This window comes from Pseudovirgaria hyperparasitica, assembly GCF_010093815.1.
Source record: "Pseudovirgaria hyperparasitica strain CBS 121739 unplaced genomic scaffold EJ05scaffold_11, whole genome shotgun sequence".
NCBI lineage: Eukaryota > Fungi > Ascomycota > Dothideomycetes > Acrospermales > Acrospermaceae > Pseudovirgaria > Pseudovirgaria hyperparasitica.
In genome coordinates this window covers 1,165,921-1,179,881 of record NW_022985559.1, presented here as the reverse complement: position 1 = coordinate 1,179,881, position 13,961 = coordinate 1,165,921, and the positions used below count along the sequence as shown (strand labels likewise).

The window sequence follows — 13,961 nt, the reverse complement described above, 5'->3', positions numbered from 1 at the left end:
GTACTGTAGTGATGAGTGAGACTACAGAGGTGCAGTAGTGTATAAGGATGTTAGGTATAGGTACTAAGGGATTGGGGTGTGCCAAGTGTGCCGGCGAGGGATGTGGCGTTTGGCGATGTTTGGCGTGGCCCCATCACATATAGCGCTTAAGGTGGCTTGTGCTGGGCGGCGGCAATGGCCAAGTTGGGTGGTGAGGCAGTTCCAGTCAGCCAGTCAGCCTGCCAGGCGATACAACAAATATAACAGATAGGCTTAGGAAACCCCCGATCACAACGACCCCCCGCGCATTCATCATTATTGCCCAGAACACGACTATCATCAGCTGCTTATTAGTGGCCACAGCCATCATTGCTAGATATAACGATTGTCCCCCCAAGAGCCAGCCCAGAGGACAGCAAAGACAGGGAATGCCTCAATTGTTCTTGTTGACTGTTTGCATTCACAGCCAGCAAAAGTCGCCGTCAGCCGTCCTCGAAACGCGCTCGCTGTCTTCCGGCACACCCACGTACGCACATCGGTCGGCTATGCACGCTGGCTGCAGCTGCAGCTGGCGTCTGCATCTCTGCATCGTGCGGCGATTCGCCGTTTTAATACTTATTAGGAAGAAGGTATCTAGGAGAAAGCCGGCAAGCCATATGCAGCAGACCTCCCATAATTACCCCAGACCCAGACAGGCCAGCTCCCGTTGAACGGAGTGCCCGAGGCTGTCTGAGCGGCAGTATCATAGTATGATAGTATCCGTAGTGTCGGTCTTATCGTAGTATCAGTCGTATCAGTCGTTGGAGGGGAGGTCACTGTCCTGTCCTTGAATAAGCCGGAGTCTGGACTGGCGGCGTCCGTCAAGGTACACAACATGGAGCCTGGACAGTGTCCCATGCTTTTCTTCAATCAATCAACCATACACGAGTCTCGTAAGGTATTTCTCGTTACGGCTCTATCCTACTAAGGACACGAAAACGTCAACCCTGACATCTGTGGGAATTTCCCGTTTTCGTTTGCCGGCGCACGTCGTTAGATTGCTTCGAGAACAATCTCAGACGCGTTCGCGCAATCAGCCTCGGACAGCACAGAACACTCTCTCACCACCCCCCTGGGATGCTTGTTCCTGCGTCTGTGTTGTCGGTATTGCCGCTGTCTCATGATCTCATCGTCCCTTTGTTCATCAGTCCCTAACGGCACTGTGGCGGCCGAGGTCATACCTTCGTAAAGCGGCGCGCGACGGGACTCGTGCCGTGTGCCGTCCATCCCATGCCCGGTGGTGGCCGTGGCCGTGTAAAATTGGAGGCTAGCAAACACGTGGAGCATGTTGCCCATGACTCTCTCTCTCCTTCTTCTGCTGCTAATGAGCGATCCCATAATTAATTAGTCGTTACCTTTTTATGCTAGTATGGTATATTTGCTTTGTTTCGAGTAAAAAGTAGTACGGCCATCATGACAAGGAAATCCTCACCGCGGAACCTTGGATACGCATTCTTCCTACCTTCCACATACCCAGATGGCTCACAGTCCAAGGGGCCGAGGTGGGGCTACAGTCCAAGGACGAGATCGTGGAGACCAACAGGCCCGATTGTGTTGCTCCTCGGTGAAACGCAGTCCTGTGAATGGCTATAAATGTAATTTGATGACTTGGCCGATGTTGCAAAATATCTCTCGATAGCCGTGCCATGCATCAAGGAGGGAATCGTTTGGAGCATTTCATAAAAAAGGTTTAGAAAAGCTCATCGCTATGGCCTACATGACATCGTAGCCTTGACCAATCCCGGTCGCTCTTGCCTCAGGAATGTTGAAGGACTGACGGTTGACCTGTTAACTCCTTCAGGACTCCTTCCTCTTCAGAAAAGTAGTAAGTACTCTGGCAGGCATACAATCATCCTGTGTCCTGTTCCTCACACACAGCTATACACTCTCTACGCAACAATCCTCAACCCTTGTCGTCTCTCATACTATGTTGTCCTTTCTGCTTCCCTGCAATGCATGTCTTCCGTCCCGGTACTTGCCGGTGCCCAAGGCATATTTCCTTTTTGAAAAGCCCACTCCCACTCCTACTCCCACTCCCACATTGCTCCCAAGAAGCAAAAATGAAATAAAAAAAGATCGCCATGGAATATGCAGTCGTCCTCAAATTTCATTATAAATGTCTTTCCAAAAATGCGCCATTGCTCAGATATCCTTAATATGACCCACGGTAATTAGCTCAGATCGCCCAACTGCCTCGTCTTGCTCCTACTCCAAAGCCCCCTAGAGCATGGGCTCCAGACACCATTCGTGGCTGCTGTTTTGCCCACTCGCGAATGTACGTTCGAAGCGCTTTCCACCGCATGCATGAGTCTTCTGATACATCCGCCGAGTGCTCCTCGTCTCCGAATCGTATGTATCCGCGGTCCTTTACAAGTTCGTCGTCATGCCGCAACTCGTGAACCTCAATGCGTGCGATCTTACTAAGCTCATCATCAAACTCTCGCGCGATTGATGGATACCCAAGGGAGAGATAATTATACACCTGGGTGACGAAAGCATCGTTGAATTCCTCTTCGATCGTCTGCTCCAGCTCGAGCTTCTCGTGCACGCTGGAAAAGTAGTCCTGCGGCCCGCTTGGTGAAAAGCTGGAACGGAATGGTGTGGAGCAGGGAGTTTGAATTGGAGTTTGGACACCAATGCTCGGTGTCATTAAACCAGAGTTGCCTCTCGTTGGTGTCGTAGCCGGTGCGACACAGCAACCACCCCACAGACCAGCACCACTACTTGTCGTTGTGCTATGAGATGCGTCGCTTGGTAAACGCTTGATGTTGGACGGTTTGCTTGCCCACAGACCCTCTTTGCCCTTATCTTCCATGTGCTGGCTCTGTTCAGTCAGGTAGCACATTGACTCTTTGACCTTGAAGCACCCTTGTGTGACGTCGAATCGTGCTGGCTCGGGCGAATTACACCGAGGAAAACTGATGTCTTCGCCTAACATTGGGGGGCGAGTACGCGCAGGCACACCGTCATTTTCCTTGTTTCGAGGTGGAGGCCGTCCAAGTGCTAACGATGGATTGCCCCATGGACCACGCGTAGCTTCTTGCACTTTTGACCCTGTCTTAGCCGTCACTTTCTTGTCTTGGAAGTTGTTCTGTGATAGCTTTTTGCGAAACTCTTGCATCTCCCGCAGGTCCCAATTGACCTGCGTGTACGAGGACTCTCGATCTTGGTCTCTCGTGACGTATTCATCCGAATCCCTATCAATATAATGCTGCACTGGTTCATGAAAGTCGTTGTTGGGAAACGCTGCCATGGCTTGATCACGCAGCTGTTTCTCCGCGGCCCTCGCTGCGATCTGCAGAAGGTAGCCTGAATACCTGTCATCAACACTCTCTCGAATACGAGTTGCATGTTTGTAGAGGTATGGTTTATCAGAGGATGGAGAAGTTGAAAGAGATGGTGGATTGGAATCTTCCGATTGTGATGACTCAATAGTATCCAATTCTGGCACTCGAAAAGAGTGCGAGCGATTTGAGCTTCGGGACGCCGACCTCGCTGGGATGGCTTTGCCTAGCCGACGAGCTTCCAGAACTTCGTCTATGCTTTCATCTTCACGGAGCCCCGTAGGTGTGTTCACTGGAGGTTCTGGGTCGGTTTCTGGGCGCATATGCTTCGGAATTGCAAGATGCAACATTGTGACAGCTTCCGTGCGGTCGGAAGGTAAGACGGCTGGTTGGTCGTCGCCAGCTTTCCTGGTTCGTTTCGAGGTTTCGATAAGTTGTGGAGCAAACTTTCGTCTAGGGCGCTTCGGTGACCCATCAGTAGAGCTTTGGTCAGTCCCAGATAGTGATCTGGAGCTGCTGTTTGAGCGGTCGGTGTCTGAAGTATGCGCTGTTTCGCGATTTGGTCGTGTGGTCGTCTCTGGCTCGGGATCACACTCTTGCTGCGTAGACAATGCTCCGTCCTGCGGTGGCTTTCGATTACTTTTCGAAGACATCTCCACAGGCTCAGGAGCAAATCTCCTCCTCGCCTTCGGCGGCGTTTCACTCCCTGCTGTGGACAGCTTCCGACTACTCTTGACCGTAGTTTCGATGTGTTCAGGCGCAAATCGCTTTGTTGCTTTGAGATCATCATCAACCCTGTATGGAGGTCTACGAGAGGATGCGGTGGTCGTCTCGAATGGCTCGGGGATGAAGCGCCGTCGAGGTGGCGGCGAGGATGCCATCTTTGCTGCGGCCCCCAAAGAAAACGTTGGCTGATCACAGTATGGAATACACTGTATACGACCGGAATGCGAAGATAATGTCAGGAAGTGTACTGTGTCCTCTTGGCTTCCTGTCTTACACGTTCTGTGACCCAGGGCTATGGAAGAGTCGTGAATCGGGTGTTTCCGGACAAAGCACTCGCCTCTACCGTGTTCAAAGCTCGTGTAATGCTAAAGCCTTCGCCGGGTGGCATACACGCGACCAGTACATGGAGACCTAGCCGTAACTGTATGTGTTTGTATAGGATCCTCGGCACAGGACTACGAAAGGCAGATTGACGTGGAGTTTTCAGGAGGTATTCCTGCTAGAAGCTGACCTACGTCATCGTATGTTAGCAATCTGTAGGAGATATAGGAAAGCCACGAGATAAAGGTCAAGATGCTAGATGTTGTGCAAGACTCACCTATGCAGCGACCCGAGGCTCTTGATGACAATATTGGCGTTATTTGCTGACGGCGTAAGGTAACTTGTGGCTTGAGGACAAATCGAACATGTGAGCCCAGCTACCTCGACCCTAGCTTGCCCGTGAGATACTGGTCGCTTCCGATGGGGGTAAATCGAATTAGATAGTAGAACACTATGGTATTCTCGGCTCTGCAATAAAGGTACGTTCGCCGTGGTACCGGTAAGCGTCCAATTGGCCTATCCGCCTCGGATTGCCAATTGAAGTTCGAGGTCTCTCCGAGGAGCTATACAGTAATCGAACCAGTTCTCGAATCACTCGAGGGCGCAGGACAGTCACAGCAGAGCTCGTGACAGAGACGTTGGACGCTGAAGGCCGAGGGACAGAGCGAAAACAAAACGGAAGAGTCTACGATGTTGACTGCAGAGGTGGCGTGGGCGAATCCGGAGCATGTGGGGAAAAGAGAGTGAAGACGATAAGCGGGAAGCGTCCACGCAGTGCATACGTTACTAGTGGGTCCACCTCTCATCAGCAGCAAATTGAGAGGCTCAAAATGACAGCAATAATCCCAGGGCTGAGAGGGTCAGGTTCAGGTTCAAGGCAGTTTTGGTTGGGCCCAGTCCCCAGTCCTGTTTTATCCACTGTGGTTTACTTCCGACCTTGCAGAGAACGAGAAGTCTGCCCAGCTCAGAGTCGTCAATAACAGGTCTCTCTACCTACCGTGTACAGAAACAAGCAAGCGGGCAGCATTATGTTGAGTCCAAGCGGGACTAGACAGCGTCGATCCCCGGCCCTGATTTACCTGCAACCCCGCCTTTTCCCGGCTGACATCCACTGTCACAAATCCCCCCGGTTCTCAACACCGCGTTTGGCCCTCCTTTGTCATATCTACCCTACTACAAAGATATCAACGTTGGTTTGATGAGTTGTAGAAGATGAACGTTCCATCCCTCTTCGTTGTCTCGTCAGATCAGCGATGGCTAGGTAGATTGGTGTATCACTTGTGGACGTGCAATCTCTCCCTTGGTCACACCGCACACCGTGCCACGGCCACAGAGAGCACACCGCCAGCCTGAGGATGAGCACGTGGACAAAGCCTACATCCTCATTCTCCGAATCAACCGCTTGCACAAAGACGCATTGTAAAGTATTGGATTGGACTGAAAGTAGTGTAAATCTGTCCGTATGCGTGCACCAGTAAGAGACCGTTTCTTCTTAGCCAGGAGTCACGAAGACATCTTTCTCTGTAGAATGGAACGGAAGAACAAGATAAAACCTCCCCCAGCGTATCCACACAAACCATAGCCATACAGAGTATTGATTCGGTCACTAAGTTACGGACTTGCAGCAATGAGATTTATTGGTTAATTAACTTTGAAGCGGATCTTGTGTGTTGAACTCGATGCGGGCGTAAAATGTATTGAAGTTTGGGACAGCCCTATAGCTCCACCATGTATTAGAAGTCAGGGTTTGCACTGCATGTGCGGTACCTGAATCCTCGATAGGAGAAAGCACCGATGTGTTGGGGTATCACTCAGCTCTGACCCACTGTATAGATATTCATGGGCAGTTAACCGCCAACGTATGTGAAAATTTTGATCGTATTCTGGACCTGGAGTCACTACATCTTAGTAAGTAGCTTTAAGTTCTACTGAGACACTCAAGAGTAACAGATGTGGCACATCGTGGCGAGTTTAACAGTCGCATAATATTGCATCAGCGCCGAAAAGAATAATAGAAAATATTCCAATTCGCAGATCTCGTTGGCACTTGACTCAAACTTTACAACCAGCCGCTCTTGGTCATTCTGTTAAATTGCCTGACTTTCATAATTGTAAATAAGATCTCCTAGGAGCCGTTCCGCTTGGGTGCGCCGAAAACCAGGAGAGGATAATTACCCATTCGGGATACCTGCCAAAAACGTCCTCACTCACTCAATTCCTAGACTACCTTTATCCCACCTCCCCCGTTGGTCCGGTCCGTCCTAAGATGCCACACAAGATGTCAGCATTTAGTCTAGAGAATATTTCGCCTCTCATAAACACTATGACTAATTTAGGTAATTCCTGGTCCCCAGCGTTTTCATACTACGACGACCGGGCATGCCCTCAGATCATTGCAATCGCTCTGCAAGACCCCATCACCGTCACGCCTGTCGTGTAACATCCGGGCTTACGGCGCAGGCGAACACGAACCGCGGGCCATACCGATGCGCAGCCACACCAAATCATATGCATCATCATCCATGGCAAGCCGAGACTCGACGACCAAGTGACGACTACCAAGCTGCGCTAGTATCAACCTAGGCCTAAACAGGATATATCAAAACATCAACCCCGGAACCCTAGCCATGCGTCCCGTGATCTTTTCTTGGTCACAGCCCTGTCTTGAATCGTTGTATTGGTAGTCTAATTGTTTGACGCCCGGGCTTTCGGTCTTCGATGTGCTGCCCACGCAATATGTCAACCTCCATGCAACGTCTTTTCTTGCGCAATTCGGTCTTTCGAGGGCGGTGTTGGTTCATAATATTTTGGTCCGAGATGATTTCTTCGTGGCTCTACGAACGACCATATTATAGCGGCTGTACATGTGGAGAATGTTACTTAATGGCAGAACTCGTGTGAATGCGCCGAGATCCAAGAAAATTGTGTCGGAAAGACAATGATATTGTTTGCGAGCTTGTGTGTAGGCGTAGCTCGTACCTGGTCCGATACTAGAGTGGAAAATTTTGGGCGTGCGGCTAAAGAAGCTGTACGCGACACAAGATGTGAGCAGTTTAGCAAGATTGAAGGTATGAGTTATTGGCTGTGGAAGGGTACTGCGATATGATGTAATATTTCGTTGTATCGTAGAAAAGCAGTCCTAGCAATGTATTAGGCCGCGTGAGCTACAATTGCCCATGCCTCTGACACTTACAAATCTGTGGTGGTACGCTATGTCTAAATTCTCCATATGTGATCAGGCCGGCATGCTCTATAGACTCGAATGATGGTGGCTGAGTCCAGATATGTACAATCTGTCGCAATATGAAGAAGTGGAAGTGATATCTATAGATGACCAACGCGAAAGGTGCTAGTATTACGCCGGATTATGCTCAACTGCCAATGGTACCCTGCCATTGCCCTTGGACTACGGATGACTATAGTCCTCCACGCGGTGCTTATTTATTGTGCCATAATAACGTCCTTAAGGAATCCCAATCATCGGACTGAACATAACTGAAACATGCGTTAGTGAATGGCCTCATAAGCCGGTCGGGATGGAGCTTACATATAGCTCATGCTGCTCCTCAAGCTACTCTGAATGATGTCTGGATGCCATCGGAAAAGAAACATAACACTGGCCCAACTTAGACTGGCAAAAGCGGGCCATGCGTTTCGCTGCAATATATCTCTTATAGCCTGACTGTTGACCAAACCCATACCACCGCCGCCCTTTCCTTCTCCTACTGGCTTTACCAATAATTTTGCCAAGGCAAGCATCACACGCGCGAACACGTAGATAACAATCTGCTGGTTCACAGAGCTGTTCGAACGCCCGAATACAACATAACCGCCAAGCAATCCCGCGACGAACGAATCGTAAGGGCCCTCTTTGCTCGGCGGCTCGGTCCATGGTTTCCCCGTTGGTAATTGTTTCAAAGCGAGCATAGTAGACTTATAAACCACAGCGAATGTGCCGAGATTCATGGCATGTTGACGTGTTGCTTTGAGGACGAGCCATATCTTCTGACGCAAGGTACCGGATCGGAAGAGAAGAATCATACTGTGGGAGGTAGTCAGCATTTATGAACTTGGGAATGGACGTGGATGACTTGATTGCCTTACACCAATGCATGCGGAAACCGAATCTTACTACCATACACGATGCCATTACGCATGCCTTTCACAAGACTGAGAATGTCATGATACTTGGGGTCAAGAGCTATGCGCTCAAGAGCAGCCTGGTCGTGTTAGCGCTATCGCATCATGACAAGGTCCGAATAATGGTCTACTGCGAGCGACTGCACATACGTGAATATCTCCTAGTTTGTCCATCTTTGCTGTCCGCGTCTTCTAAGCTTCTCGATATGTAACCTCGGCTTCAGCTATTGAACTCAGAAGGACGCAGTGAAGGACGCTTCGAAGGCCAAAATGGTTACAAGGTGGTCAGTCGCATTTGAGGACGTTATTCGTAGATGTTGCAGCAAAGGATTTGCGAAGCCTACCTATGATCGCAATGTCGGATACCAGCTCTCGGACACATGCAACCTGTGAGGTTGATGGACGGAGTCGGCTTGATGAGTGCCGAGCACTACTCCTACGTCAGTTTCCGTCACATGTCAATAACGCGGGGTCACTTCGGGACAGCAGGACATCCATTATCCATCTCATGAATTCAAGTATGGGCATTTCCATTTAAGGGGTCATCAGCCCAATAGACTCATCGATGTTTTTTATAGCTGGGAATGCAATACACGCCATCTATTGTCCCATGAAGAAATGCTTTCAATATGCTAAACCTTCCAGACCCCCACCAAAACGCCATCTCATGCAATTCATTCGCACATCAAAGTGGCACCAAACCCTTTAACCAAAATGGGACCTTAACGTCTCGTAGATTGTGAATATGAACGCTGAACTGGGAGCAGAACGAGCAACAGTGATGCCGCATCCTCTGTAAAGTCCTCTAAGACCTTGTTGCCGCCAAAGTATTTTTCCGACTGCGCCAAACGATTGTTTGCCGTCACGCATTTTGCTTACGTCTTCTGTTTGCATACGAGACTTGATCGTATCTGCTGGATAGAACATGAAATTGTAGCTCATCCCAGCAGCAGCACCAGCCATCATTTGCTGCCATACTGGCAAAGACTGGTTGCCTGTGGGATCAGAACTGGCCTGCTTGAGTAGTAAACCAACGCCCTCATAGCTGCCGAACCATGCTGCCGAACCCCCAGTCTCACGAATGAAAGTGCCCATCTGACCTCGCCAGAATCCAAGTATACCTTGGTGTCTGTATACGGAGGCCATCTGCTGCGGAATCGACAATCTAGGTTGTTTTCCAGAATTATCAGCAGGCACTTGCATCTTGCATTTGATGAGCTCTATAGGCGTCAGGAGTATGGAGGTGAAGGCACCGGAAGCCCCGCCACATAGGAGAAGGGCAGAGAATGGTAAAGTTTGACCGGGTTGGAGAAAGGTGGATTGAAAAGCTCCTTGAGCAATTCGATACTGACGTGAATACGTTAGGTATGCGTTGAGGTTGCTCAATCTTGACGTACGCTGAAAAAGAGAGAGCTCGTCTCTACTGCAGCTCCAAACAAAGGCGCACTGATGCCTCTATATAGACCAAGGAATCCATCTCTGCTCAGCGATTGCTTGAAGCAATCGACAGGACCTTTGTACTTTAATGGCACATGATCAGGTTGGGACTGCAACCGAACTTTCACTGTGTCAAATGGGTATTCGATGTATTTTCCCACAATCCCTGCAATGGATCCAAAGGATATGTCCTTCAAAGCCTCCTTGCTCTGATCGATTAGAGGAGCGTTGGTGGCCACATCGGTAGTGGGAGAGTCGAGTATAGGAATCGGGCTTTCTGAGAGCGCCATACTCGGCGGCGGATGATAAGACGCAGGTAAGAGACTTGAGATGCGAAGATTACCGCAGACGCATGCTGTAGCTATGTAAAGGCACGCATTGCGGGATTGGCTACTCTGGCAGATTGAGGGGTCGAAAGGCGCGAGGCGGTGGAGAGATGACGGCGTTGAGGGGATTCCGGTGTTGGACCAGTGATGGGCGGTCAGACAAAGTGGATATATGTATACCAGAAAGCGATCGGACTGGTGAGACAATGGCGGGTGAAGGGCATTGCGTGGCACAATGCGACAAATCGCGCACGCGAATCTTTAGAGAGATCTGGTTCTATGCGTTGGCGCCGTTTGCGGTGAGGGTTCGAAAGATTTGACGGCGGGCCGTCGAGTCAGGGGACAAGGAAGCCACAGGCCCACAGCCGAAACGAGACCCCAGTCGGATCTAATCAATCAGCTGTGAATCCGAGAAATCTCCTTGTCACTGATTACTCCACTGAATTATTGTCCCGCCTCGCGACCTAATTTTCTTGCGAGGCCAGACCCTAGACAAAGGTACTTACTGTAAGCACCCATGCCACCTCAAAAGCAAGTGATAATGTCTACCTCTGATGTGACTGCGGCGCCCTCTCTTCAGGGTATGAGAGTCAACGGTATAGCAGCTTTTCCGAACTCATATCACTGAATTTGAACTGATACACCTCAACAGGAAAGCAATGGCATCAACCTAGGAAGGCGTTTCGCCCTACGGCCGGACAAACCTCTTATGCTAAGCGCACTGAGGACAGAAAAGCTAAGGCAGCGATGCAAGCGAAAGAGAAAGAAATGAAGGACGAAAAAGAGGCAGAGCGTCAGGTATTCATATTCGACATATTTCTGTCACTTGGGTGTCACTAAGACTACTTGCAGAGACGTATACAGAAAATTCGAGACAAACGAAATGCGAAGGAGGAACGTGAGCGCTACGAGAAGATGTCGGAGAAGATGCACAAGAAGCGTGTCGATCGATTGAAGCGTCGTGAAAAGAGAAATAAGATGCTGCACTCATGATGACCATGTTCCAGTCATGGTCCCATTATCTCTCAGCTACAGGCTTTTCCCAAGAATATTGCGATATTCCTTGAGAGCCGAGGGCACTTGCGATCAAGTCTTGGGCGCGCCGCGGATCTTCTTGATGACGACCGACAGCTGCTTCAACTCGCAACATTAATTCGCAACATTATTCCTTAAGCGACTCAGTGCCGGGATTTGTCCATTGTGCTATCAAAGGCGTCCTATGCGAAGTCGATAGAATGCGATGGCTATATGGAAAGGGTAGCAAGCTTGCGTTATCGCTATAAGCAGTGACGTGAAGAAAGGAACATTGTGCATTACATATGTAGAAATATTAACCAACCTTACTCGCTCTAAATGGCACGATTACTTTGCGATATGGTATGGTGTGAGCGTGTGACGACATCCAACGTTCGACATCCACCTCCGACGCCGCAGTACCTCCACCTCGATATCATGCTCCACCTGCCTGTACCACTTCTGCGACCATGTCATGGATCAGACCTCTAGCTCTGAACGCTCTAATGCGCGACTGTCACATCGATCCCATACTTCGCTCCCAAAGATAACAACTTCCTCTGACAAGAACGCGTCATCCACAAGCAAACGACACAATCCTCTACACCGCGACAAGCAAAGCGGGCACAGTCACCACCATCATCACCACCACCACCACCACCGCCACCGACAGGCCAAAGAACTTATACACTCTACGGCTCAATCGCACTCATCTGTCGGCGATTCCGCCAAGCAGAATCATGTTGTGAATGCATATTCACCTGCCTTAAGTACCGATCGCGAAAATGATTCGCGTGCTGCAACATCCAATGCAGAGGTTGACGAACGGATAGAGCGACAACAGCTGATTAGGCCCATTCATGTTAGCCAGGAGCGTAAGCGCGCAGCAGTCCGGGAAGAGTCAGTATCTGGTTCTCATTTGTTGGCATATAGTGATATGCTAATTGTCTTTGATCAGAGAAATCCGCGTTACACTGCACACTCTCTCCGAGAAGTCCTTAGAAATAACGAGGCGCCTGGATGACACCTACTATTCGATACTCGAACGATTAACTACATTGGGTTCAACAATTAGTGGACTACAGGAGTTGTCATCACTCACACAAGAGCTTAAGAGCAATTTCCAGAAGGATACACAGGCATTCAAGACTGAGATTCAAGGGCAAATTGATTCCTTCGAAGACTTTGGTGGGCTCCAAGAGCGTGTTGAAGGCATTGTATCTCGGATACAATCTGTTAAAGATAGGTGTAGCTCGCTGAGTGATCGCCTTGAACAGGCCAGCAAGAGAGTCGAGGCGAGAGAGATGTTGGAAATCAGAAGACAAGAGAACGCCGATAGTAAGACAAGCACATTCCGATTACCACATAAATATGTACTGATGGAAATTAGAACGTGCGCGGGTCATCAAATGGGTTGCTGCGTCCACCACCCCTTTCATAGTCCTACTGGCGATGCTCTACTTCTTGTTCTTTATAGAACCGTCAAACCCCCAGTCGAGCCTCCACACCCCCTCTGCGAACTTGTCATTCAACGTTGAGGAACTGGCTATACCCGTTGATGCTAAACAAATTCTCAACAGCGCACGAGAGTCTCTGTATGCTAGGAATGCTAGTACCTCGGTTCATAGCCATACGGCTGCAGCTAGCAAAGACGCTCGGTTAGGAGTACTGGACGAGCTCTGAGCTGGCTCTAGCCACAAGTAGCAGTTCTGAAAATATATGTACAAGCGTAAATTGATCGAATAAGGACATTTACTGTCTCTTGAACGTGCCTACCTTGCCGCTGAAGTCCCAGTTGTTGAGGTAGCCCGCACCATGGCACAGATAGTTGGCAAATCCGAGCCAGGCAAGATATGGCGCCAGCAACCATCCGCTGGTGGCATCAACCTGGCCCCAGATGTAAGCCAAGTATCCTGTCACACTGGTCAAAGCTACGATGTCAACCGATGCCGCGATCGGCTTTCCCATGCCAAAGAACAGTGGCATCCAAATGAGATTCAAGCCTAGCTGGATCGTATATAGCGTCGCTCCATGCTAGTAACATAGTCAGAATCCTTGCCCGAATACATATATCGATACGGACCTTCGCCAACTCAACCGTATGGGGATTCATGGACGACATGCCGATGTTCCACGCGCGGTAGGCAGAATAGCCCATCATAGCATACAGACCGGTCCATGTTGGACCAAACACCCAGGCTGGAGGATTGCCTGGTGGGTTTTTCAAAGTTGCGTACGTGGCCTTCGTACGTTTAGCTAGATTGGCATGCTGTCAGCGGACATGGTCGTCCGGTTTATTCATGATGTATGCATACGGCGTGTAGAATAGCCAATAGCGGTACCGAGAGCAACGGGTAGAAGGATTGAAGCCGCTGGAGCCTCGAATACGAAGCGCGGAAGGGTCATGGAAGGGATATGCGACGTCATGTCGACTGAACGTTTGTTGTTCGATGAAATACTTCGTGATGACTGGAAACTAATGGGCAACTCTGAACGTGCGTCATCCAATTTAATGCCTATGGAGTAGGTATGTTGGCGCAGAGTGATGACTATGGCTGTTGTAAACGGCAAAGGCCTGGCATCAGGGTAATGGGTTGTAGTATATCTATGCCCGGCAAGCAAGCTGATTAAAGAAAGCTAGTACACATCCATAGGTTCAACTACCTATCTCCACTTCAGCTCGGGGCGAGGGCCT

At 49.7% G+C, this 13,961-nt stretch overlaps 7 protein-coding genes across 7 annotated transcripts; 2 read left to right on the top strand and 5 right to left on the bottom strand.

The window, feature by feature from the left end:
* Positions 1-612: 612 nt before the first annotated feature.
* On the bottom strand, positions 613-1,305 carry EJ05DRAFT_487527 (uncharacterized protein; the record flags this gene model as incomplete). The annotated part of the gene is made up of 2 exons (XM_033745620.1): positions 613-882; positions 1,084-1,305. 2 exons carry the CDS (start codon positions 1,303-1,305, stop codon positions 613-615), a joined length of 492 nt encoding a protein of 163 aa, XP_033599112.1.
* An 859-nt stretch (positions 1,306-2,164) lies between these two features.
* On the bottom strand, positions 2,165-4,548 carry EJ05DRAFT_71915 (uncharacterized protein). Its single transcript, XM_033749921.1, has one exon. It carries the CDS (start codon positions 4,181-4,183, stop codon positions 2,195-2,197), a length of 1,989 nt encoding a protein of 662 aa, XP_033599111.1. The 5' UTR covers positions 4,184-4,548; the 3' UTR covers positions 2,165-2,194.
* Positions 4,549-7,682: 3,134 nt separating this feature from the next.
* EJ05DRAFT_71830 (putative peroxisomal membrane protein) lies at positions 7,683-8,746 on the bottom strand. The gene is made up of 4 exons (XM_033749920.1): positions 8,640-8,746; positions 8,454-8,569; positions 7,897-8,391; positions 7,683-7,844 (listed from the first exon to the last, which is right to left on the bottom strand). Exons 1-4 carry the CDS (start codon positions 8,661-8,663, stop codon positions 7,787-7,789), a joined length of 693 nt encoding a protein of 230 aa, XP_033599110.1. The 5' UTR covers positions 8,664-8,746; the 3' UTR covers positions 7,683-7,786.
* A 250-nt stretch (positions 8,747-8,996) lies between these two features.
* On the bottom strand, positions 8,997-10,628 carry EJ05DRAFT_512287 (putative mitochondrial ornithine carrier protein). Its single transcript, XM_033748319.1, has 2 exons — positions 9,887-10,628; positions 8,997-9,836 (listed from the first exon to the last, which is right to left on the bottom strand). The coding sequence occupies exons 1-2, from the start codon at positions 10,214-10,216 to the stop codon at positions 9,195-9,197; spliced, it is 972 nt and encodes a 323-aa protein (XP_033599109.1). The 5' UTR covers positions 10,217-10,628; the 3' UTR covers positions 8,997-9,194.
* A 110-nt stretch (positions 10,629-10,738) lies between these two features.
* EJ05DRAFT_477760 (uncharacterized protein) lies at positions 10,739-11,602 on the top strand. The gene is made up of 3 exons (XM_033744310.1): positions 10,739-10,848; positions 10,905-11,050; positions 11,105-11,602. The coding sequence occupies exons 1-3, from the start codon at positions 10,794-10,796 to the stop codon at positions 11,243-11,245; spliced, it is 342 nt and encodes a 113-aa protein (XP_033599108.1). The 5' UTR covers positions 10,739-10,793; the 3' UTR covers positions 11,246-11,602.
* Positions 11,603-11,680: 78 nt separating this feature from the next.
* EJ05DRAFT_512285 (uncharacterized protein) lies at positions 11,681-13,220 on the top strand. Its single transcript, XM_033748318.1, has 3 exons — positions 11,681-12,166; positions 12,225-12,604; positions 12,657-13,220. Exons 1-3 carry the CDS (start codon positions 11,742-11,744, stop codon positions 12,947-12,949), a joined length of 1,098 nt encoding a protein of 365 aa, XP_033599107.1. The 5' UTR covers positions 11,681-11,741; the 3' UTR covers positions 12,950-13,220.
* On the bottom strand, positions 12,657-13,907 carry EJ05DRAFT_477758 (TspO/MBR-related protein). The gene is made up of 3 exons (XM_033744309.1): positions 13,582-13,907; positions 13,350-13,522; positions 12,657-13,300 (listed from the first exon to the last, which is right to left on the bottom strand). Exons 1-3 carry the CDS (start codon positions 13,691-13,693, stop codon positions 13,019-13,021), a joined length of 567 nt encoding a protein of 188 aa, XP_033599106.1. The 5' UTR covers positions 13,694-13,907; the 3' UTR covers positions 12,657-13,018.
* Positions 13,908-13,961: the final 54 nt, after the last annotated feature.

Bases quoted from the DNA above. Each gene is read 5' to 3' on its own strand.
- EJ05DRAFT_71915 (XM_033749921.1), bottom strand. From the start codon at position 4,183: ATGGCATCCTCGCCGCCACCTCGACGGCGCTTCATCCCCGAGCCATTC.
- EJ05DRAFT_71830 (XM_033749920.1), bottom strand. From the start codon at position 8,663: ATGGACAAACTAGGAGATATTCAC. The intron at 8,570-8,639 runs GTATGTGCAGTC...TAACACGACCAG, and splicing joins ACAAACTAGGAGATATTCAC to GCTGCTCTTGAGCGCATAGC. The intron at 7,845-7,896 runs GTAAGCTCCATC...CGCATGTTTCAG, and splicing joins AGGAGCAGCATGAGCTATAT to TTATGTTCAGTCCGATGATT.
- EJ05DRAFT_512287 (XM_033748319.1), bottom strand. From the start codon at position 10,216: ATGGCGCTCTCAGAAAGCCCGATTCCTATACTCGACTCTCCCACTACC. The intron at 9,837-9,886 runs GTACGTCAAGAT...TATTCACGTCAG, and splicing joins CGAGCTCTCTCTTTTTCAGC to TATCGAATTGCTCAAGGAGC.
- EJ05DRAFT_477760 (XM_033744310.1), top strand. From the start codon at position 10,794: ATGTCTACCTCTGATGTGACTGCGGCGCCCTCTCTTCAGGGTATGAGA. The intron at 10,849-10,904 runs GTATAGCAGCTT...ACACCTCAACAG, and splicing joins TCAGGGTATGAGAGTCAACG to GAAAGCAATGGCATCAACCT. The intron at 11,051-11,104 runs GTATTCATATTC...GACTACTTGCAG, and splicing joins AAAAAGAGGCAGAGCGTCAG to AGACGTATACAGAAAATTCG.
- EJ05DRAFT_512285 (XM_033748318.1), top strand. From the start codon at position 11,742: ATGGATCAGACCTCTAGCTCTGAACGCTCTAATGCGCGACTGTCACAT. The intron at 12,167-12,224 runs GTCAGTATCTGG...GTCTTTGATCAG, and splicing joins CGCGCAGCAGTCCGGGAAGA to AGAAATCCGCGTTACACTGC. The intron at 12,605-12,656 runs GTAAGACAAGCA...GATGGAAATTAG, and splicing joins AAGACAAGAGAACGCCGATA to AACGTGCGCGGGTCATCAAA.
- EJ05DRAFT_477758 (XM_033744309.1), bottom strand. From the start codon at position 13,693: ATGACGTCGCATATCCCTTCCATGACCCTTCCGCGCTTCGTATTCGAG. The intron at 13,523-13,581 runs GTATGCATACAT...ATGCCAATCTAG, and splicing joins TATTGGCTATTCTACACGCC to CTAAACGTACGAAGGCCACG. The intron at 13,301-13,349 runs GTCCGTATCGAT...CTATGTTACTAG, and splicing joins ATACGGTTGAGTTGGCGAAG to CATGGAGCGACGCTATATAC.